General features: G+C 45.0%; 1 protein-coding gene, 1 long non-coding RNA gene and 3 other non-coding genes across 8 annotated transcripts; 4 read left to right on the top strand and 1 right to left on the bottom strand.

Moving 5' to 3' along the window:
* The first annotated feature begins 1,793 nt into the window (after window positions 1-1,793).
* On the top strand, window positions 1,794-6,275 carry LOC125539543. 3 transcript variants are annotated; one of them, XR_007296897.1, is made up of 5 exons: window positions 1,794-1,863; window positions 1,959-2,111; window positions 3,316-3,441; window positions 3,628-3,790; window positions 4,936-6,275. It is a non-coding gene; the product is annotated as an uncharacterized LOC125539543 (long non-coding RNA). The 3 variants fall into 3 exon arrangements; XR_007296896.1 differs by having other exon boundaries at window positions 3,224-3,441; XR_007296898.1 differs by having other exon boundaries at window positions 3,224-3,441; window positions 3,530-3,790.
* A 580-nt stretch (window positions 6,276-6,855) lies between these two features.
* Window positions 6,856-6,958, top strand: LOC125542013. Its single transcript, XR_007297797.1, has one exon. It is a non-coding gene; the product is annotated as a U6 spliceosomal RNA (small nuclear RNA).
* A 1,830-nt stretch (window positions 6,959-8,788) lies between these two features.
* On the top strand, window positions 8,789-8,891 carry LOC125542012. The gene has a single exon (XR_007297796.1). It is a non-coding gene; the product is annotated as a U6 spliceosomal RNA (small nuclear RNA).
* Window positions 8,892-11,879: 2,988 nt separating this feature from the next.
* On the top strand, window positions 11,880-11,981 carry LOC125542014. Its single transcript, XR_007297799.1, has one exon. It is a non-coding gene; the product is annotated as a U6 spliceosomal RNA (small nuclear RNA).
* A 726-nt stretch (window positions 11,982-12,707) lies between these two features.
* LOC125539542 (uncharacterized membrane protein At1g16860-like) lies at window positions 12,708-17,747 on the bottom strand. 2 transcript variants are annotated; one of them, XM_048703028.1, is made up of 6 exons: window positions 17,579-17,747; window positions 14,602-15,383; window positions 14,361-14,445; window positions 13,792-13,947; window positions 13,419-13,630; window positions 12,708-13,279 (listed from the first exon to the last, which is right to left on the bottom strand). In XM_048703028.1, the coding sequence occupies exons 2-6, from the start codon at window positions 15,249-15,251 to the stop codon at window positions 13,087-13,089; spliced, it is 1,296 nt and encodes a 431-aa protein (XP_048558985.1). In that variant the 5' UTR covers window positions 15,252-15,383; window positions 17,579-17,747; the 3' UTR covers window positions 12,708-13,086. The 2 variants fall into 2 exon arrangements, with proteins under 2 accessions (XP_048558985.1, XP_048558984.1); XM_048703027.1 differs by having other exon boundaries at window positions 14,361-15,383.
* Between the last annotated feature and the right edge of the window lie 6,877 nt (window positions 17,748-24,624).

Genomic DNA, 24,624 nt, shown 5'->3' with positions numbered 1-24,624 from the left:
AGTCAGGACACACTCGATTTTGAAGCTACTATAACAATGCTAAAAATAAATAGTGAAACCGATAGAAATCGATAATTTTGGTGTTTTTAATTTTTGGACAATTATCAGAGGAACACCGACGATCAATAGGAAGGAAAGTAACAATATACATAGCAATGCCTAGCAGTTAGGGGAGTAATGCATAGGAAATAAGTACATGTCCTATGTAGAATGCAAGCTAGAAAAAAAATTCAATAGTGTAGATCATATTAAGGGACTAAAAACTGCAATTCATGCATGATAAATGTATATTATGAATCAAAACAAAAGTGCAAATTCAGAAATACGTTCACTTGCATTTGACTGACTGTTCCACCTGAATTCGATCAAACTTTGTTGACCAAAACAGAGCATATTATCTTCATCGACTTTATGTCCACAAAGTGCTGGAAAAGATGCAAGAAGGATGACTTGCTCATAAGTCAATCAATTTCTGAAATTCTCAAGTGGCGTGGATACAACCAGCTGACTTCATTGATATGAATTTGATTTTCCAAAAAAGTGACTAAGCAATGCTATTAAATACCACCATCCATCTTACTGCTGATGTTACAAATTGTAAGACTCATTTCCCTGTTAATCACAAACCATGCCAGGCTATCTTCATCGACATGCTCATAAGTTCTCATGTGGTTAAAGGGAGAATGAAAAATAACTCACATAGTCATCCAATGTTTTTTTTCTACTGTGTCCTTGGAAATGAAAATCCACTCAGTGGTTAAAGGGAGAAATTTCCAGTAGTTGAATTTGTGCTCTACTGACTTATGCTTGGCTGCCTGCAGAGCCTGTTTAGTATACAACAGAGTATTTAGTTATGAATGAGGTTGTAACTTTACCATATGTAGAGTCAAATTTATTCAAGCTCCAATGTTAGTTTCATAATCACGCTAGGCTTAATTTTTATCTTGCGGACGTTCGCGGACGCCTACATGCCTACTTGCTTACAATGGAGAACTGGTCCATACATGGTGTCAGGTGCATGTCACTATTATTTGCGGCAAAAAGACATGAAAACTTAGTAGAAGCATGCAACTTGCACACATAGTAACCACTTATACTAGTACAAATCAAGCAATATAAGGGTACAGGGTCTGGTGCATTGACCCCACAATAGTTGCTTAAACCTAAATTAACTACATTGTGCTACCTTTATATGAAACTGTTTGAGCTGGCTGAGTTATGCAAATCTCCAATTAGTTAGCTTGTGTGACAGTGTGACTGATAACAAAGAACAATGTATGTTAAAAAAATCAAAGAATAATGCATCTACTTGGGCACCAGTGGGAAACTAACGCTCGCTAAACAGTTGAGTCCATTTCACTTTGTGTTACAACATGGTAAAGACATATGGTATTATACAAGCTTTTGAGATTTACACTAGGAATTTCAGAAAATCTTAAGGAACCAAGTCCATCATTCTGACAGTTCTGATGCCCAGCACGTTTATTGAACATATAAAAGATGAGCAAGTGCGGCCAACTAGCGGCACTAGCCACGTCTCCTTTTATTCGCGCGTCCTCTCCTCTCCCTTTCCCCTCGCTCACTTCCTCCTCTGTCACCCGCAGAACCCTAGCCGCCTTCTCCCGCAGAATCTCAGCCGTCTCCTCTCCCTCTCCACCCAGCCGCCCCCTCCTTGACGGCCTCCGCCTTCTCCCTCTCGCCCAGAGCAGGGCGGCCGGTGCCCCCCCCCCCCAGCACCTCCCCGGGAAGCAGCATGTTCTCGTGGTGCGATGGTGCTGCTGGGAAGAAGGAAGAGGTCAGCCGCGTCCCTGGGGTGCCGGTGGAGCCGCCCCTCCGCGAGATCCGGCCGCGGAGAGAGCCATGGTGACCCAGCCCTTCTCCTCCCGCGTCGCTTTCTTTATCACCAAGCTCGCGTTGGTGCTCTTGTTGACTTCTTCCTCCTCCTCGGTGCTCAACAGGTTAGGCGAGGCTGCTGGTGGGGCGAAGAAGCAGGGGAGGCAGGCTACAAGGACGGGAAGCAGCAGGTTGTCGTGGTGCGGTGCTGCTGCTGGGAAGAAGGAGGAGGTCAGCCGCGTCCCTGTGGTGCCGGTGGAGCTGCTCCTCTCAAGCAGGTGCACACACTCTTGTCATCTTCCTAATTTCCCTCCTCCTTCCAATGTATTTGTTTGTCAGATTTTGTTTCTGTACGCCTACAAGGTGTTCAATGAAAGTCTTAGTAGGCTGGAGGGAAGGAGTGCTCTATGTAACCATGTGATTTCATTCTTCCAAAAACCGCCTAACAGTGTTTGATGAATGTCCTAGAAGTCTAGAGGAGAGGAGTGATCTATGTATGTGATTTCATTCTTAAAAAAATCAGTTCCAGTCAATTATAACAAGATGATTTTGTGATTAATAAGTTCCATGAGGTAAATAAAAGTGTAAAGAACAAAAAAAACTATCCGATCAAAACATTAGTTCCAGTCAATCATAGCAAGAATCCGTGTGGTAGATATTTGCTTCTATCTTGTGGGGTTCTCGACCCATAAACTAGCATTTGGTACCTTGATTTCCTTCCCTGCTCGATAGGACTGTAGGAGACATGAAATTGTATATATTTTGTTTCATCACCAGGATATTTTTGGGTTCGCTTATGTTCTATTTGATCTTTTCCAAACACGGATAAGAAAAGACAACTGAAACATATGTTCACTAAAATGCATGCCTTTCTTTTCCATGAACCAATCAATTTTTAATAAGAGTTGCATGAGAGAAAAAAGAGAGCATGAACCATATATTTTCCTTTTGATCTTTGATGGCAAACTGAAAATCCTTGCGTATAATTTGTTGGGAGTCTCGTTAGACTATGATGTGATGTGGCTGCCGTTGGAAATTTATTCTGTCTATCCCGAGGATACTATATTAAGCTTGAAATTAATCCTTTAGAGTATTGTTCATGTTTTGTAGTTTCTTTCTTTAGGTGGCATCCTCTTGGAACTGTTACGCATCAAACTGAAAAATCTGGTCCAAAATTATGTGGTGTATAGTTTCTCAAAAACTTGTTTGAATTTATCTAATGTTAGTAGCAACGATCTTGATATGATGCTTGAAAGTAAATTAGTTCGAGTTATCTATTTTATGTTCTATGCTTTGTAGACAAAAATACAGATGCTCAATGCTATATATAATCATGTGGTATAAATAAGATAATTAAGCTATATATTTTTGTTCTTCAACCTCCTTTCAGTTTCAGATGGCCAACCATTAACTGTTAGAGATGAGAAGTACCTAATGTAAGACCAAAGGTGGGGTTCTGATGGTTTTGCTGGATGGCTGCAGCTAATCGAGTGGTGTGAGACCCCTCTTGTGTCCCCAAGACATTGGTCCATGCTTCTTATTTTTGGATGCGTGCCTCTGACAAGCAGAATTCTTGTTTCTGCAGCTACGCACAGCAAGATTTTACACGTAAGATGTTTGCTTACATTCCCACCTTCAGTGCCTTGTACAACTGCTACTTTTCATCTCACTTTTTCCTGCAATGTGTCATGTTCAGAGTTGTCAATGTCGACCTCACTTGATATCTTTTGGTTTTGTCACGAGAAGATCAAGATCTTTGATAAGATAGTAATGACACTTTGTTCTGCAATCTAGGAATGAATGAAACTTCAAGACCCTGTTGAACATGCACTCAATTTAGCCACAAAGAAACATAAGAACAATTGTGTTGGGCAATCTCACCCACAGGAGGAAAATCTCACAGTTTGGATGAGGATCTATAGTCCAAAGGTTGGTCAGGTCCTGATGGATTGAGAAGGTGAATAAATCTATTCTTGTGATTGGTTTCTTTGTGCTTTTGTTTCAATTGATTTAAGAGGTGAGAAACCTTGAGATTTCTGAATGTTTTTCCCAGTATGGTTGATCTTGGTTTTGGACAGACTCATGTTTGATAAGCCTTGTGTTTTGTGTGTTCTGGCCAAGGAGTGGAGAGGTTTAGGGACCATTATACTTATCTTCATGCAACTAACTGTATGTTTATATTTGTTAGCTATAGAAGTCTTCGTACTCTTTGGCCGTTTAGTTAGTTCTAAAGACAGATGGTGAATTGATTTTGCAACTACAGTGGTTAGAAAATGATTTTTTGTAATTGTTGACCGTTTAGTTAGAAATGTGTCAACAATCTGTGATGTATAAAGATTGCACTGATCATTAGAGTCTATATTTTTGGGTTAAAAAAGAGTCTCGGGTTTGATCTTCAGTTTGATACAAATTTTGCAGCTTTGCAGCCCATGACATGCTTGAATTTTGGTACACGTAAGATATTAGATTATCCATTTTTATTATTTTTATACACTATCTTCTTTGCTTTCACTTACCAAGTACCTTCCTTACGGAACCTTTGCTCTCAACCTGTATTAATTTACTTTACCCTTACAACCTAAGTATCTTTGCTTTCAACCTGCATTATTATTACTATCTCCAATGCAAGATAAACATATATCTTTGCTTTCACTTACTGGGTACCTTCCTTACAGTACCTTTGCTCTCAACCAGTATTAATTTAAAATTGAAGGAGATTGAGTAGGAGTGCCTTTTTTATATAAAATGGATTCAACAACCAACTTTAGCCAAGAACAAACCATCAACAAGGAAGTGTAACCTGGGATAGGTGTGCAGAAATCCTTGAGAAAAGACACAAATCACACTGAAATGCTACTTTTCAGGGATTTATTATGGTTCGTCAAATTTTCACTACAAAACTAAAAATGGTTATGGATAGAGGAAGTTGATTTTCGCATTTCACTTCACTATACAATTTAAATTTTTTGTTGAAAGAAGAGTGAGTTCAGCCATGAACATGCATGATTATATAATTACATGCTTGCACCTCAACGACAATCGACGTCTGCTGGACCTATGAGTTTTTTTGGTCTGATGAGTTCGTTCCCGTTTGTTTTGCAGGTTCTATGATATCGTGCTTTCTTCCATCTCTGTTCTATTCATCAAGCTTTTCTCATTTCAAAAGGAGAATCCCTGCAGGGCAGCCACACATGACCCCGCTCCCCAGTTTATTCGTTCATGGCACATCAGCTCTTTCACCCACTTGACCCAGCGATAAAACAAAGGGTTCAGTTCACCCAGTCATGTCCAAAGTAGCCTCACTCCCTTGTATTCCCTTGCAGGACTTGATCCGCTGTCACTCTCCGACTTATTATCATTCAAGATGGAGGTTTTACTTTCCAGCTTCAGCAATTTGTTAGATTTGGTAATTGAGGTCATGAGTGCAAAAGTAATACAGGCATGCCAAACAAATCTGAGCCATTCATGTCATCCTGCTCCTCATTCATTTCATTCAAAAATTAAATCAGAAAAAATGTGGATGTTATTGTGGCATCAATACGGCTTCATTCCGCTTGATCCGGCATGGCAGATGTCAATCTTCATCATGAATGCCTATATGTATTTATTAATATCTTTTATTGTTTGTGTTTAGTGAATAAAAACTGCAGTAGATTCCCACCTCTTATTATGGACGCACAAGTGCTTCACAATGTTTCCGTTGCTGATATCTTTGCCCTGTCTGTCTAGGTTAAATGTCAGTGCTTCACAATGCGCTTTTTACTTTGCACGATCTAACAATGCATGCCAGCCTTCTGATAATTATACAATAGTATGCAGCGATGCTACTAAGGCATGCTGAATGCGGAGTTTTATTTCATTTATGTTAGTACCCATGCGAATATTGAATTGTTTTACTTCGATGGTTTAACACATGTCATAATATAGTTGGTAGTTAGGAGATGGCATTAATCTTTTTGTTTCTTTAGCAAATACTCCCTCCGTTTCAAAATAGATGACTCAGTTTAGTACAAAGTTAATACAAAGTTGGGTCGTCTATTTTGAAACGGAGGGAGTAGTTCTCATGTTACAAGGTGCGTGGACAAACAGATGCAAGGGGCATTGTTTCACACAACACCCACACCAATGACCACTGGACGAGTGAAGCAAAAGGACTTGTGAACAACATGAAAAAGTTTCAGCCATCTTTTGATTACACGGAAATATGCCTTTGATGCATCCGTGTTATTATTCAGTGACCGATTGTGTTTAGCAACTTCAGTGTGTATACTCTTCAGTATGTAGCATCAAGTTAGTGCTAGATACATTCATTTGAGGAACAAACTTGGGACAAACTTTTTCGGACGGAGGGAGTATATGATGTAATTGACCACTATCACTAAGAAGTGCTCCTGGACACAATGCTCTATATTATCATGTCTTTAGTGCATTTTATTGTGCCACCTGCGTATATAGCTACTTGAATCTTCTAATTGCAAACTCAAACATTTGCATTTTGTTCTTTGTTTCAGTTGGGCTTTTACGTCAATTTTATCAGTTTCATACATTGTAAATGAGAAAAAAAATATTTTTATATAGATCCACGACGCTTCGCAAAAGAGCATACATCAACATCATCTACTACCAAAAAAACAAAGTAATCTCTAGTTCTTGCTTCAAATTTGTCTTGCGCGCCAAATGGCGGGACAGGTCATCTAGTATTTATTAAGGAGCACATTGTCACTCACTGCTAGGAGGGAATCGGAACTATGAATATTGATCAGAGGAACTACGAGAGAGCTGAAGATAACTGCCCTCTGGCTCTCACTGATATGGGCTACGTAGTGAGATGCAGCCCACGTGAGTTCAGCAACGGTCTCGAGCTCGGCTTTTAGGCCCGCATGATCGGGCTTTGTCGGGTGGTCGACGTGCAAGCCCAACGGCTGGGGAGAGCAACGCAGCAGTTCTATTTCGTTTAGTCCCACCTCGCCTGTCCAGCAGAGTTCTCACTGGTTTATAACCTCGCTCGCTGCAGCCAGTCCTGTCCCTTCGGGGACATCCGATAAAATTGGAACGATACAGAGAAGATTAGCATGGCCCCTGCGCAAGGATGACACGCACAAATCGAGAAATGGTCCAAATTTTTTTGACATTTTCTGCGCCCGTCCCTGGCTGCTCCTTTATCTATTACAGTCGTGCCCCTGAGCCTTCTCACAATATCGCAGCATGGCCCCTGGAATCCTATGTTTCTAACAGATACACCCTCGTACTTTCAGTTGCGGTCTTCTCATCTTTACATTGAAAGTCCTAAATGGAGCGTCGCTTACAGTCTGGTCCTTTCTTTTCTCTGTGCCCTCTTCACAATGTTTTCGGTAATTAGATCCCAAACACTGAATCTGGACTGAGGTAAAGGAATCTCTCTCCCAAAGACAACACACCACACCCACAAGAGAATTATCGTTCTGATCCAACCCATATTATAATTAAGCAAGTGTCACAGCTAGTGTAATGTATTCACATTTGCTACCACATACAAACAATGTGGACGCTGAAATACAACAGCCAAGATCTTTTGTAGCAGTGCAAGAAATCTATCCTAAATTAAACTGTCAATGTGATACCTGGAGACACATAATAAAACGTCATGTTCACAGCAAAGTGATCATGTTTTTTCTATGTAATCATGGCTTTGTTGTTGGAACCCGAAACGTAAACCCTTCCTAAGCCAAACAAGAAGAGAAAAAAGAGCCAGCGTACTTCCTCTGTCTCAAAATGTAAAACGGAGTACGTTTTTTTGACACTATATATTGGAGAAAAGGAGCAGCACAGCATATAATTATATGCCTGCCAACAGGAACACATGCTGGCAGAAGAACAAGCACGTTGCAGCAGTGTGCCAGCTGCATGCCCCACTGCAGATATTTTGGTCCGTATAAAATTGCATCTGCTTTAAACATGAAACGCCTTTCAGGCTCTCACAGTCACAGACATCATTCCTTCAGTATATAATTGCCAGATAAAGAAAAAATTCCTCTCATACACAGATACACTACTACGGAAAAGTAAAATAAAACCTGCGAGTTAAAACATGAGATCCAGCCATTCAGGTAAACACAATGTATCACAATTCAAAGTACATTCAGGAAAGCACCGCCATTTCTATCGTGAATTCCATTTATCCATTTGTCCTGGGCACAAAGCCCTGGGCCTCTGCAGCAGAAAGGATCGAAGCGCCATCAACACACGCTGAACGTAGCAAAGAATAAGTCTGAATGTAACAGTCTTGAAGAGAGGAAGTATAGGCATCTCGGACTGCACAATGTGGATTGCAGGTCAAGTCAGTGCCTACTAAAACCTCACTCCTTACAAGAAAGCTCTCGGACTGTCTTCATATTATCTTCGTTGCCCCAAAGTAACATGTAAACCCAATTCAAAAGGTCTTCAAACATCCCAAATACCATCATATCACACAAGTCTTTACCGAAAAAATCATATCACACAAGTATTCAGAGCTCATAACTGAACAAAGAGCAAAAGAGGACGTAATACATTGGAAAATACTACTCGATCGATCTTTAGTAGCCATAATCACACTTAACATTTGTGAATCTTAAGGAACCAAGCCCGTTATTCTGACAGTTCTGGTGCTCAACACATTTATATTTATCAAGGAGCACATTGTTACTCACTGCTAGGAGGGAATCGAACTAGGAATATTGATCAGAGGAACTACGAGAGAGCTGAAGATAACTGCCCTCTAGCTCTCACTGATCTGGGCGCATAGTGAGATGCAGCCCACGTGAGTTCAGCAACGGTCTAGCGCTGGGCTTTTAGGCCCGCATGATCGGGCTTTGTCGGGTGGTCGACGTGTTCACGATTGGGGAGAGCAACGCAGCAGTTCCTCTTAGTTTAGTCCCACCTCGCCTGTCCAGCAGAGTTCTGACCGGTTTATAAGCTCGCTTGCTGCATCAAACTTGTCCCTTCGGGGACATCCGATAAAATTGGAACGATACAGAGAAGATTAGCATGGCCCCTGCGCAAGGATGACACGCACAAATCGAGAAATGGTCCAAATTTTTTTGAGATTTTCCGCGCCGGTCCCTGCCTGCTACTTTCTCTATTACAGCCGTGCCCCTGGAGCCTTCTCTCAATATCCCAGCATGGCCCCTGGAATCCTCTCTTCCTAACAGATACACCCTTGTACTTTCAGTTGCGGCCTTCTCATCTTACACCATTGAAGTCCTACATGGAGCCACGCTTACAATGTTGGTCCTTTCTTTTCTCTGTGCCACTTGCTGGCTGCCCTCTTCGGAAGGTTTTCAGTAGTTATATCCCAAACTATCAATCTCGACTGAGGTACAGCAAATCCCTGCATCCTATAAATCTCTCTCCCAAAGACAAAAGGAATTATAGTAATTTTTTTGCCGCAAACTATAGTGTAACGTATTGACATTTTCTATCACATGCAAACACAATGTGGACGCAGAAATGGAGTATAACGGACAAGATCTTTAGCTGCAGTGCAGGAAATCTATCCTAAACTAAACTGCCAGTCAGTGTGATATCCGGAATCAGATAGGAGTAACAAACTTCATGTTCAGAAAATCCCAACAAAGTGATCATGTTTTTTCTCTTTCCTTTTTGATGTGATCATGGCATTGTTGTTGGAACCTGCAAATGTAAACCTTCCTAAGCCAAAAAAAAAAAAAGAACAGAAAAGGAGCCAGCATAACACATATATAGATATGGAAAAGGAGCAGCACAACATATGCCTATCAGCATGAACACATGTCTGGCAGAAGAACAGGCACGTTGCAGCAGTGTGCCATCTGCATGCCCCCACTGCAGATATTTTGGTCCGTATAAAATTGTGTCTGCTTTAAACATGAAACGTCTTTCAGGCTCTCGGAGGCATGACAAAAAAATTATCATTCCTTCAGTATACAATTGCCAGGTACAGAAAACATTCCTTCCATACACTACTAAGGAAAAGTAAAAATAAACTTGCAAGTGAAACATGAGATTCAGCCATTCAGGAAAACACGCTGGTAAAATAAATCTGCAAATGTATCACAATTTAAAGTACATTCAGAAAAAACACCGCCATTACTATCGTGAATTCCATTTATCCATTTGTCCTGGGCATAAAGCCCTGGGCCTCCACGGCACAAAGGATAAAATCCGCATCAACAGACGCTGAATGTAGCAAAGAATAAGTCTGAATGTAACAGTCTTGAAGAGAGGAAGTATAGCATTAGGATTGCAGGTCAAGTCAGTGCCTATTAAAACCTGCACCATTACCAGGAAGCTCTCGGACTGCCTTCATATCATCTTCGTTGCCCCAAAGTGACATATAAACCCAATTCAACAAGTCTTCAGACAGCCCAAATGCCATCATATTACACAAGTATTCAGAGCTCGTAACCGAAAAAAGAGCAAAAGAGGACGTAATACTACATTGGAAAAAGACTATACAGCCAAACACAGATTGCCCGGCTATACTCGATCGATCTTTAGTAGCCATAATCACGCCTAACATGTGTACAATTTTCTCAGTTCTACTAGTATTCTACTCCTACCAAACAAACCCAACCCGAGGTCAAAAAAAGAAAATCAAAGGGGTCCATACAGTGAAATTCGGGAGGTTAGCGGGGAGAACACGGGACGGGACCAGGTGCCGTTCGGGACCGTTCGAGGAATGATTGGTTGGGGGGTGATCACGGGTTCTTGGGAAGGTAGAGAAAATCATGGGGGAGAGGAGAGGAGCTCCTGTTGTGATCCGAGACCCTTCCTTTGATTTGGGTCTGGGCACGAGCATGAGCTGGTGCATTTATTCCCTTGTTTTGATCTTCTGGTGGGCGTCGATTTCCACATGGGCTCCCTGCACCTGCTCTGCTTGCTAGCTCCTTCCCAGATTCTTTCTGGGTTGAAGACGGTTCTCCTAACTTGGGGCACCGATGCACACGCTGGTAAAATTTCCAGCTGAAAATAGCACCTGAAAGAGAGATTGCCCGTCTAGCCCCTGGCGCGGCAGACTGACTGACAGTTTCCCTGAAGAAGACAGGTGCGAAGGTAAAGGAGCAACGTGTTTACTTAGCCCTCTCCGTCAGGTAACAACTGACTCTAGAATGAAATCAAAGGATAACCGGCCTTGCATGATGCATGGTATGTACGTGGGTCGATTCAGAGTCATTCCTCGTGTAAAATGTTGACATGATCCGCCGCACCGTGTAAAATGTTGTTGCTGATATCCAGGGCAACTTGCCGACCGAGGCCCGGGGACCAGGTCCCCGGTCCCTGGCTGGATGACCAATCAATGAAGTTGGCCAAGATCGGAGTCGGAGGACGGGTGGCTTGATAAACCTGAACCACATGCGATGAAAATGAGATGCATTGCTTCCGCCAACGACACGCGCGTATTTTTATGTTGTGTTGTGATCTGCTTCTCAGCTGATATTCTGAAGGCGAATGACGGGCTGCGCCTGCTCTGCTTGTTCAGCTCCTCCCCGTAGGTAGATTCTCACCAAGTTGTTTCATCAAAAACAAATTTCTACCCTAACCTGTGCCTCTGGTATAACATTACTGCACACACTGGTGATAATTGCCAGCTGAAAACCCCAAGGATCAACTTGACATTGCCGGCTGCACACGCTGACCTGAACCTTAAAGCAAGCAGTAGGTTCATCTGAGACTTATTCATTAGAGGTCAAAATGTTGGGGCTAGATTGCTGCCAGCAGCTAGAGAATACTCTGGGACAACTGAACACAACACAAGCTAACTCTGGGAACAAACTCAACACGATGATGTTCATGTTCGGCGTGTGGCAAAGTACACGAGTAGGACGGGGAGGAAGAAAAAACAGCACTATGCTCTGTCTCTCTACCGATTTGGGCCATGTAATGAGATGCAGCCCACGTGAGGTCTACTGCGAGGCTGCTTGCTGCTGGGCTTTTAGGGCCCAGGATGGCTTACGCGCTCGCGGGAGCGGCCGGGGGAGCAGAACACAGCAGTCTAGGATTGTTTAGTCCCACCTCGCCTACGCGAGGCCGTTTCGACCGATTTATAAGCTCGGTCGCTGCATCCGATAAAATTGGAACGATACAGAGAAGATTAGCATGGCCCCTGCGCAAGGATGACACGCACAAATCGAGAAATGGTCCAAATTTTTTTGAGATTTTCCGCGCCGGTCCCTGCCTCCTACTTTTTCTCTTGCAGGTATGCCCCTGGAGCCTTCTGTCGGTGGCCTCGTCTTCTCTTACAGCAAGGCCCTTCTGTTCCCCTGTAGTTGTTTCAGCTACACCATATCCACTATACAATATTGCAGCTGAGCCCAAGAAATCCTCTGTTTCATGACAAATAGATCCTCTAGTTTTACTTTACCAGGGAGCCCCTTTTCATCTCTACAACCAACTCTAAAATGGATAATCACTTACAGTTTGGCCCTATTTTTTTCAAGACACGTGCAGATCGGCTGTCCTCTACATTTCCTAGCATAGTGTGTCTTCACCACCTTATGTTTTGGGTAATTAGGACCCTAACTAAATCTCAATCTCAACAGAAGTAAAGAAATCTATTCATCCTGTAAATTCCTCTCCCAATGGCATAAACAATGTTTACACAGAGAAGGTGATACCTATTATTTTTACTGAATTAGATGTATGCAATACAATGAAGAACAAAAAAACCATATCCTAATTAAGCAAGTCACAGATTATCACAGCCAGTGTAATGTATTTGACATTTTTAATTACATACAAAAACAATGTGGACACAGAAATGTTACAGGTAACAGCAGTGCAAGAAATATTCAACCTACATAACATATAAACCCAATTCGACCGAGTCTTCAAACAGGCCAAAAGACATAATGGATGAAATGGACCAACAACATGGATACATAAATGTAACAGCAACAATATATTTAGGCTTTAACAGCAGTGCAAGAAGATCATCCTAAATAACACATAAACCCGATTCAACATGTCTTCAAACAGCCCAAAAGCAATCATATTACACAAGTATTGAGAGCTCATAACCGAAAAAACAGGAGCAAAGGAGGACAAAACACATTGAAAAAGGACTATACAGCCAAACACAGATTAACCAGCAGCCATACTCCCATCTTTACTAGCCTTAATCACACCTAACATTTGTACATTTTTTCTCAGTTCTAATACTCTACCAATCAAACCCAACCCGAGGTCAAAAGATTCAACAGGCCAACATTCCCTCTTCAACAGCAGCTATTCCACACCACGGCAATCATCAGCTTGCTATACTGGTATGACATCCATGTCTGAAGTATCTTCGCATCTCACGACCAGTCCTTCAAGGTTCGCTGGGAAGAAACAACTCCCCCACTGGCAACCAGATGAGATGGGCTCTGATGGAGGTACTATCATCAACACGCTCTCATTCTTTTGAACGACCCCCATCACGCTCACAGTGCTGCCTTCCTTGATGTATCTGCAGGTACAAGATGGAGTTGAACATAATTATTCACTTACATCTTTTTGGCACACATCTTCCGAGATAGAGGTAAACATCTCTAGTTATGCAGCAATGCTAGCCTTCTAGGTGGAAAGCAACATGAAGAAAATAATACCCTTCTTTTAGGCGCATTTTCCGACCATCACTTGAGAGGTTCCTTTCTCGTAGCCATCTAAGAAATTCAGGAGACATGTCCTTGTTCTCAGGATTGACGTCAATTACTACCGATTCATCGACATATGGTGTCACCCGTGCCCCACTTCCTGTTCTCACCAATGCTCGAAGCCCAGACTGGAAATCTGAGATGTAGAAATCAACCGCATGTCGCTGCAATAGTTACAGGCGAAATGTCAGGGTCAGTTCGGAAGAAAGTAATATAGCTGCATTAGTAAAGTTTTTCAACACATCTTTATACTGGAGAATAATTCATTGTATCAATTTATTTTAAGCATCATTTTTCTACACACTAATGAATAAACAAAACTCACCTCTGCTGTCCGTAATCCCCAGGTAAACCGGCGATGCTTGGGGTTTGCAGTTTTTGAATCCCAGCCCCTATACTCATACAACCTAGTTGAAGTGTACACACATCTCGGAATCCTTTGAAATGAGGACTCCAGGGGGAAATTTCCACACGTAACAACCTGTGATGTTTGGCATAATGATCATTACTGGTAACTGATAACGGAACAAGTTTTCTTGGAACAAAAAAGAATTTGTTGTCAACTTGTAGATTAATGTACGCAATCTCCAAAAACTGACAAGGAGTTTATGCTACATGTGGAACTAAGTGACTAAAAGTATTCAATTATAACAACCATGCAAATTATACCATGAATAGTAAAAGAAATACAGAAATTTGGTGATATATTGGTATATTATGTGCAGACTTGGATTCTGATAGTACTCAACTATGTTAAGGTTAGTGTCATTAGGGTGCATTGCAACAGATGAGCATATGCTCAGTAGAACAGGATGAATACTGACGCTAAACAGCAATTTATCAGAGTGAAGATAAGGGCAATAAATCCAACAGAATCAGAAGCATTTCACATACCCCTGTAACCTTCACGTACTCTCCATCCTTTGCAGTTCTGAGATCAGTATCAGGACAGCTATTGACAAACCTGAGCACGCCTCTCCTGCCCCGCCAAACATTCCAAGACACAAGTGCAGCAACAGAACCAATCATTGCAACAACAACTATCAGCACAATCGCATTGTGAACAGCAATAAGAATGAAGAGACCTACTGCAAACCCGAACAGCAAGAGTGTGATCACTAGCCAGAATACCCACTTTGAAATGCTTCCCATAACTGAGAAACCACCTTCACTGGTGAGTGTAGTAACAGCCTGGTTGTGAGCAAGCGATGTGGCCCGCGCCTTCATCGATGCAGCAGGATCAAGAGATCCAGATACTTTCCTTCTTGGGGCACCAGACGAATTCAGTGGTCCAGAAGTTACAGGGCCAGATGTGATAAGCCCAGTCGTAGGAAGCATTGGAGGGAGAGGGCCAGAATTCTGGCGAGCCATTGGGGTCACACCTCCAGACTGGGGACCAGATGACCGCTTTACTGGTTCTCCATGCTTATTGAGTGGTCCGGAGTTAGATTTTGCTCTTGCTGATCCTCCGGCGCCAGGAACTGAAGATGAAAGAGAACCAGAGTAGTTTGACCGACCGCCAGCATTAGACACAGGTCCAGAGTTGGAGGCAGCACCACCAAATGAAGGATTTCTCGAAGGCGCACTGCCTAGAGGACCAGATTTTCTGGATCTTTCAGCATGGAGCTCAAACATCTTCCCAAGCTCTCCAGATTTCTTGGTGTCACCACCAGTATATGGCATCACATTGGATCCAAAGGTCGGGGCCTTCTCCTTAGGTTGCTCAGGTCGGCCAGAAACATAAAGGCCACTGCTCAGCTGATGTGATGGAAATCTAGAACCCATGTTTTTGAACCACCAAAATCAAGTATATATTATTATTCAGCCAGCTGAAGTGTAATCAAGCGAAGCTAATTTGAGTCTTGATGTGCACAGCTGTCCTTCTCACATAGTACAACCTACACCTTGAATCAGCTCCTGAAAAAGGACATAATAATATATAAATAGCCGATGCATGTGTAGTACATTTTGCCAATACGTGACCAAGAGATAATCACTTTAGAACAAATAGCATGCAGATAAAGAAAAAAATTGATGTTAGTAAGAACCACAATAATACTGATCATCCAAGGGATTTTAAATGAATGGCTTTTACACCAGAGTGGGTTGACTATAGTAAAGCATGAGCTAATTAGAAAATTGATGCATGGGACAAAACAACAAAAACATACTAGAATAAGAACCAACTCTTCAGAGAAAATTTAACGCGTCATACATTTGTGTTTCCACTTTGAAGTTTATTCAGACGACTTAACAAGCAAACACCTTATGCTAAGCATATTTACTAATTTGTCAGACTTTTTTTTGTCTGACACTGGAGTAAAAACTTGCAAGTCATGAAAAGACAATGCAATCAAGCAGTTCCTTCATGTACAGCTCAAAGGGAGAGGGCACCAGTGACAGGAGCAATGGCATGGTGCGGCAGGCTATGAGGGTTAGGTGAGGGATGAGTGGCGCGCAATGGAGCAGTGAGGGGCAGGCACTAAGGGTCCAAAGCAAGGTGAAGAATACTGCGGAATTGATTGGGGGAGAAAGAATGGGTTGGGTTAATTTTAGGAGAGCGGAAATGTCACTTTTCAGACGCACGCCAATTATTGGCCAGCTTGCTTTTCAGCTATCACACACATGCATATAATTTAGCTGGCATTTATGTATGTCTTGCAATGATAGATGCCAGTGATGCTACAGATTTTACCTGGCACTTGCCAAAAATGCGTTTGTTTCATTACTGTGCGGGCACATTATATGTGTACGCTGGCACATACGAAATGCCTTGAGGTTTTCAGATATTTATAAGTGCAGTATATAAGTGTATGATGGCAGATTTCATGCTTTCCTATTAGGTGCCCCTAATAATAGGCTAGTATGAGTGTCTGTTATAACGATGACTCAAATATTTTTCTATCATAATTATTGGCAACACCATTCTAGGACACAAGTTACTGAAAAAAAAACGTTCACTATAGCAGAGGTAGCTAACCAAAACAAACATGAAGCGAAGGACTCAGCCGTAGTAGATCTATTTCATGATTCGGATATAACCCTATTACTTACAAGTTTCAGACATAAAACCTGATATGACAAGTCAAGTTGGAATAAGATAATATAGCGTTCCCCCCAAATGAAGGTATAGACAAACTCTGGAAACATGCAGGATTCATGGAGACATCTCCCCTGAAATAACTAAGCACGCCCAAATGTATGCAGAAACGTGTGTCCCACCCCCTAACACAGTTGAAATATGACTACCAGTGTGCAGTGAAGTTGGCAAAGACAACATCAGATCTCAGATATAGCTTGAAGCTTGAGCAAAGGACTCCCAGTGATACTTAGCAACATAGTTATATGCAGCAACCAGAACGGTAAATAAAATAACTTTTGACACCATTCTACTCTTGCAGTGAGTAATCGATTTGCATGACATCTAGATCCTAACCAGCCAGGCCTTAAGCATACGAACAAAGTAACGCTGGAAAATAAATCGGAGCCTGGCAGCAAAGCTCACGGGGGGCAATGCCCGTTTCAGATCGATGAACTAGCCGCCCGCACAAAGAGAAAAAGACGGATGAACTAGTGCCAGATCTAGGCATCTTTCTGAAAAACCAAGAAGCCAAATACTACCCCTTTTTTAGTTTAAGAAATTACGACTAGAAATAGCAGCCAAGAAGTGGTAGGTGAGAAATGATTCCTCGACCACAAGACAAATATATTCCCAGTAATTCCCCAAAAACTCAGAATAAAAGAAGTCCGTAAATACATATAGTACCGACTAAAAAGCCCAATCCCTGCCCGCATCTCACAGGTCGAAGCCCCGGGAAAGACGAATCTGCGGAAATCCCACCGGAATCTGGCTCCACCGACACAAGGAACAGCGCGGCACCGCATTAGCGACGCTGGCAGTCCCCAAGAACCGCGGCAAGGAGCACCGCAACCACCACCTTTCGTGGCAAAAAGGACGTTCGTTTCCCGCAACCACCCCCTCCCCCCTCCTCCTCCCGGAACGACGGAGCAGATTCGTCTAAGCAAGGGAAACCTCGGAACTCGCCCGGAACAAGAAGCGCGGGGGAGAGGCGGCAATGGCGCGCGAAGGGGCCAAGGAAATCTCTTCATACCTGGAGGGGACGGCGGACATCTTCTCTTCTTGGGAGGAAACCGGCGAGGGTGGGAGGGGGGAGTGAGCTCCGCTCGCCTGCCTGCTGCGCCGACGGAATGGGGGAGTGGGTGGGGTGGGGAGGGGAGGGGAGCGCGCAGAGCAAATGGAGCAGACGGGGGACAGAGAGTAGGGAGGGGGAGAGAGAATAAGCGGGGAGGCGGAGAGGGGAGGGAGAAAATAATGCAGCGAGGGGGGGTGGGGGATGGTGGGAGCGCGTACGACGCCTTTCAGCTCCTCTCTCTCCCCCTCTGCGGTGTGCTGTCTGTCTGTTACTCCCACGACGAACCACTCTCTCTCCCCCCTCCCCCGTGACGCAGCTGCCCGCTGCCACTGTAGCTGCTGGGCTAAATGACCATAACACCCCTGGATTGTTTTTTTTCCTAAAACTTTTTTTGCATGCAGAGTTACTGGCTGGCGGTGGTACTAAGTACTGGGAGTAATTTCTGATTAATTACTTGGGGGCAATGCCAATTGATTGGGTGGCGCTGCGCTACCAGCCGGGGGGATGATTGCGACGGTGCGCTGCGTTTTCCTCCTCCTTTCCGTTAACCGCGCGCGATTAATTGTCGCGTCGGTGCGGGACGCAAACCTTCTCCTCTCTTTTCTTTGGGTATGCAAAGATAATAATAATTTACTGTTCCGTCCCGTTCGATCTCTGTCCAGCAGTGCTTCCTCGTATGGAATGTGCACTACAGCTAGCCAGCCAGCGCGCCCCTTTCGGAAATAGCCAATTTGGATCGGATGCGTAGGCGGAGGAAATCGCTCGAGTGGCTCTGTGAGCCTGAGAGCAACGGCCATGAATGAATGAACATCGAGGTGCGCCACTGGAGTGGTACTAGCGGTCGTAATTAACGCCCCGGTTAGCTTGATAATCGCTTGCAAGCAACCATCATGATCGCGGTGATGGCGGTGTGGTACATGATCGCCCGCGCCAACTAATCGCCTCTGCTCTGCTCTGCTCTGTGCGTGCGTTTGAGTGGATTGCACTGGAAGTCTCCTCCCTCCCCGTCTCCGGCCGGGCCGGCCGGACACGACACGGCGCAGGTAATCGCACAGCCCACGACATGCCGGTAGGTGCGCACGAGGCGGAGGCGGTCGACCGGCACACGCACACGCACACTCCATCGCTCTGTCCGAGGCGCGCGTGTGTGGTGCCAACGGGCCGGACGATGGGTGCGTCCAAACCCATGGACGAACGAGGATTATGTTATGCGCGTGTGGTGCGTGCTGGACTGCTGGTAGATTACCAACGGTCGGCTCTGCTCTGCTCTTGGCGAGCCCCAACCACAGCCCGCCCTACACGTGATGCTCGCATACGGTTCACGCCCTGCGGACCTGCGTGCACGGGCACCGCCGGGCCCGACCGGCGTTCGTGCAGCACAGCGCGCGGTCGCACGGCGCTGCAGTGCGCGCCTCGTCTGCCCCCTGCGATCCCCGGACTGGGTCTGTGGCACATGGCCGAAGGGTATGTGTTGTACGTGTGGCACTAGCTGAAAATACGGACACTGGTCTAGGGGGTGGCCAATTGAAGGGGCCGGGGTTGTACGTATCTCCTTTCTAGATACCTTGCTGAATATGCAATGTGGTGTCTATATTACTGTGTTATGCAAGTAGCAACTGGTCGGTCGACTCAATTTTGTTTTTGCGTGAGTCCAACTCTTCTGAACCGTCGACCCAAATTCCATGTGAGTCGATTCCTTCAAAACATCCAATTCGACCTTCTCTTGGAGCATCTCCGACGGCAGCCGAACGCGTCGCGCGCTAAAAAACTAATTTGCCGCGCGTCCATCGTCTGGTTTGACGCGGCGGGCAGCGCTGACTCCAGCAGCCGCGCTAAAATGCATAGCACGCGCGGCTCCAACAACGCGCGCGATTTTCGCACAGACAACATATGCATTCCAGACACAAGCAAAATGATCAAACACAAACAAAATAAATCAACAATAAATAGTTCAATTTCGTTATTACAAATCAAACAAATAGTTCATCGTTCAATACAATAAATAGTTCAATATAACACAACAAATAGCTCAACAATACAACATCAAACGCACAAATCATGATGCTCTTTGTCGCCCATTCCATGCCCACCACTCCTCAATGAGATCTTTCTAAAGATCATCATGCGTTGCGGGACATCGAATGGCATGATAGGAGGCAACAAAACGGGCCACCCTTTCAGCCCTCCGTCGCACTCGCACGGGATGTTCCAAGAGCTCATACTGAGAGTAGTCTACATCTTGGTCACGCTCATTCTCGATGATCATGTTGTGCATGATCACACAAGCGTGCATGATGTACCAAAACATTTTTTATCCCAAAATCTAGCCGGTCCTCTCACAATAGCAAATTGGGCTTGCAAAATTCCAAAAGCTCTCTCCACATCTTTTCTAGTTGCCGCTTGAGCATTGTGGAAATCAAGATTTTTCTTACCTTCCGGTTTTTTCAACGACTTCACAAATGTTTGCCACTTTGGGTAGATGCCATCCGCAAGATAATAGTCATAGTTGTATGTATGACCATTTGCTACAAACTGCACCGGTGGCTGTCGGTGTCAAAACCGGCGGATCTCGGGTAGGGGGTCCCGAACTGTGCGTCTAAGGTCGATGGCAACAAGAGACGTGGGACACGATGTTTATCCAGGTTCGGGCCCTCTCTATGGAGGTAATACCCTACGTCCTGCTTGATTGATCTTGATGAATATGAGTATTACAAGAGTTGATCTACCACGAGATCGTAATGGCTAAACCCTAGATGCCTAGCTTGTATGGCTATGGTAATGAATCTCCCCCTCCTTCGGACTAAGTCCTCCGGTTTATATAGACACCGGGAGGATCTAGGGTTACATAAGGTCGGTTACAAAGAAAGGAATCTACATATTTGGTCGCCAAGCTTGTCTTCCATGCCAAGGAGAGTCCCATCCGGACACGGGTGCAGTCTTCGGTCTTCGTACCTTCACAGCCCATCAGTCGGCCCATGGTTAACAGGCCGGACGCCCGAGGACCCCATAGTCCAGGACTCCCTCAGTAGCCCCCGAACCAGACTTCAATGCCGAGGTGTTCGGCGCATAGATTCTCTTCGACATTGCAAGGCGGGTTCCTCCACTAATGACCTCCAAGTAGTGTATTCGGCCTTTCATTTAATATTGTACCCCTCGGCTTCTGTGTATCAACAACTTCAGCTTCCACGTGTCGAGCGGATGCGAGAGGTCGGGGTATTTTTGCACATAACACCCCAGCCACGCGAGGGACAGCGTCTATTTAACGAGATTGGATCCTAGATCCATTCAATCATCTCGCGGAGAAAATCCCCAAAGGTTGCTAGGAAAGAACATGTCTAGCGTTCCCAGCTCCTCCCCCCGTCCCTGCGGCCCAGAGAGAGGCGAGTGGGAGAGGTGCTCCGTATCGCACGGTCAGCTGGTGAAGCTGCAAACGCAGGGTTTTCTCCCCCCTGCGAATCTGGTCCCTGTTCGAGCAAGGTTGGCCTCCTTTGACGGCAAAACCCAGGTAGAGGATTTCCCCAATCCGTCCGGGGGGAACGAGTGTGTTTCGTCCCCTATCAGCTAAGGGGCGTGGGATTTCCAATTCATCCATTCCTCCAAGGGATTTTGGAATATTATGTCCTCCAGCTGCATAACTTTACTCCAGTCTCCATCGTGCACATTGCGGGTTATGTCGCTTTATGCGAACTATTTCTGGGTTGTGAGGCCCATTTTAAACTGTGGAGAAAGTTATTCTTCCTTGTCCCGCATAACCATGAGGGATCGATATTTGAAGTGGGCGAAGCCGAAATATGGCGCATTGCCGAGACCGGATACCTATCCGGCACGCCGAAGAAAGCGTCTGAAGAGTGGACTTCCAAGTGGTTCACATCGAGGACGTCGTACTCCCAGCCCCAGCCCGGAGGGGTCTTCCTGAGTTCGCAAGTGTTCCTTTGAAGAAACGTCACAGCTGGCGCCCCCGGAGCCTCGAGGAGGAATATAGTGCGGAGGTCCGCCAACTCTTGAGCAAGATAAGGATGCTTGCCCAGTTCAGATACACGATGGTCGAAGTAATGGCAACCTCCATAATGCGGGGGGTCCAGCACTCCAATACAGAGGACTTCCCATGTGGCACTACAATGGGGAAGATGACGCCTCCCGCTGCGGCAGGAAAGGTCCAGATACCCATACCGCCCTGGCCAAAATATTGGCCGAACTGTTCAAAGGGGAGGAAGAGGAGTTCTTGTGCATCAAGCACAGGGAAGGATACTATATGTATAGTCCTCCTAGCTAGGTAAGCCCCCGACCCATTGGCTCTACTCATTCTACTCCCTGAGCTATGTTCAACGAACATTAACCCAACCGTTTATAACATCACTAGCGAAAGACTTCCGAGGGGCTGTACAGTCCTGCCCCGCAGCCCGAGGGCCACAATCGGGACCTTGACCCCGGATTCGAAGAGGATCCGGATATTTTCATGGTGCTCGAGAATGGGGTGTTTTACCAAACGAGCTATGACGACACAGAAGTGGCCATCATCGCTGATTATCCCGGTCTTCTCCCCGCTTCACACGTAAGTAATCCGGAGATATTTCATCCGAAAAAGTTTTCTCATATTGCCTCACCTACCGCACTATCCTGTGCTCAAAAGGGGAGGCGCTCGGCGCGCCATCCTGCCCCAGGGGTATCTCCGAAGAGAGTGGCCCCCACGCTAGGCAAGCCTTCGAAGAGGAAGGCAAACAAGGATACGGCCGAGCCTTCATCAAAGAGGTATGGATTTACAAATATGCGCCTTGGCAGTCACATCCAACTGTGACTTTTCCGTTTATCCTGTATTAGGAAAAAGGTGTGCCGGACTATATTCGGGGGTCTGGCTGGTCATACCTCCAACAACCAGGATCCAGATTATGTCGTAAAGACGGGGGCTGATGCGGGGGTAATGCTGGACTGTCCTCCAGCCGAGGATTCGTAGGATGTATCCATCACTAACTCGGAAGTGGATAGCGCCATGAATCATCGGCGCCGCCGGGCCGTTTTACAAGACCCCGGCTTTTCAGAAGAGGCATTTAACGCCTTCAGCTCGGCTGATGCATACACCCGAGCTGCTCGAGATGGGCTTAACAGAGCCACAAAGCAGCATCTAAAAGATGTGCGGGTAAGTTTACTTTATCCGAATATGATAACCATATGCCAATAGCCCCCGAGACTTGAAGCAATTGGCACAACTGATTTAAGTATCGTTGTATAGCCATGTTCTTATGGAGAGGAACGACCTGCTAGCCCAAGAGCTAGAAAAGTGTCAGACGCAGCTAACTGCTACTCGTGCCGAACTAGAGAAATCCAAGAAGGCGTCTCCTAGTAATGTTTCCCTCCATTGAGAAAACATAATGATATACCAATAATGCTAACACCGTTGCTCACCTCTTATTAGGATCACTAGATCAACTACAGGAACAACTGAAAGCTGCCCAAGGCGGAGAACGAGAAGCCAAGAAACTGCTAGCCGCGGGCGAGCGTGTGCTCTCAAAAGTCGTGCTGGAGAAGAACAAGCTCCAGGATTCGAATACCCAATTGGGCGAGGATCTGAAAGATGTACGGGCCCAACTGGCCGACTCTGTGAAGGAGAATAAAAGGCTGCGCGGCGGCATATTCAGTATGTGGCCGAATTTACCTTATAATAGTTCAGAGATATCATGAACTGACAGAGTTATATCTGTAGGTATGCTGACCAGCGGTCCCGAAGATGAGGTGTCCGGATTCTCAGGCGATCTTCTACAAGAGCTGTGGCGTATTCATGAGCAAGCTCGTCAGGCGATGCGAAGTGTTGCCAAAGCCTTGTGGCCATCTACCTCCCCTTCGGAAAAAATGGAGGAGCTCCTAGAGCTATTCAAGGGAGTGCGACGACGCTTTCGATTGTGGAAAATATCGGCCTGCCGGGAATGTGCGCGAGAGGCCTGGGCCATGGTGAAGACACGGTACACCAAGCTTGACCCAAATCATATGGCTTGGGTCGGACCTCTAGGATCAGACGGGAAGGAAGTTCCCGTTAGTTTGGTATATGACCAAGTAGCAGTAGTTGCCAAATATTCCCAGCAGGATTGTAAGTTAGATAGCCTACTGGATGGTATAGAGGAGGAAATTTTTGAGTCAAAATGACTGTGTATTTTTCCGTCTAGCTGAATTGTAAAATGATTGTCATGGCAAACCTTTTCTCTTTTCCCTCTGGACCTGAAGGCGCAGAGTGTTTCTGAATACCCATGCGGCCGAATAGACTGGGGTATGCGTGGAAACCAGGCGTAGGGGTCATAGTTGCTTGAACAGATAAGTTGTATCCGACTAGTTATGTTATATTACATCATGTAAGAAACATCTTCCAGAGAGAATAGTTCCATTAAGGGTTCCTTTCCCTGGGTGTGCATGCGTTAGAGCGCATGTCCGAACTGTGATTGAAAAAATCGCAGTATATATATCTTCTGGGGGTTCGCAAATGGAGCGAATGCAAAAAAACATCTTTAATCCACCGACCGAATATTCCCTTAAGAACGCTAGCTTTCGGCTTCACCCAGCCTGAGGTACACATCCGGATGACCCGACAGTAACAATCGCAGAGGTGCTCCCTTTATGCCCTAGCCGAACTAATGGGAACGTAGGGCATAAGCACAGGAGCCAGGCAACACAGCTTGGCCAAAACTTAAGTCATATCGATGCATATAATGGCGAAGAAAAGGTACATATGGAAAAAACACATATGTGATGAGGTTGATGCCCGGAGAATAATAGCAAACTTCTGTACAAGAAGCCCCCGGGTATAATGGATGTACGTATTTGAAGACATATGTGTGCGTCAGGGGTGCGCGGTCTAACCGCACGAAAGCTTTAAGGCTAAAGAGAAAAAATGAAAAGAGAGAGAAAGACGACAAAAAAAGGTATGATGGAAACAATAGGGAGAAGGAGACGAACAAAGAGTTCGGCTCTTAGGCATAGAATCTTCGGAGTCTGGCCGCGTTTCAGGGGTTCGGCTTGAG

This window comes from Triticum urartu, chromosome 2 (assembly GCF_003073215.2).
Source record: "Triticum urartu cultivar G1812 chromosome 2, Tu2.1, whole genome shotgun sequence".
Lineage (NCBI taxonomy): Eukaryota > Viridiplantae > Streptophyta > Magnoliopsida > Poales > Poaceae > Triticum > Triticum urartu.
The sequence above is the reverse complement of the archived record's forward strand: the minus strand, read 5'-3'. Positions and strand labels throughout refer to the sequence as shown.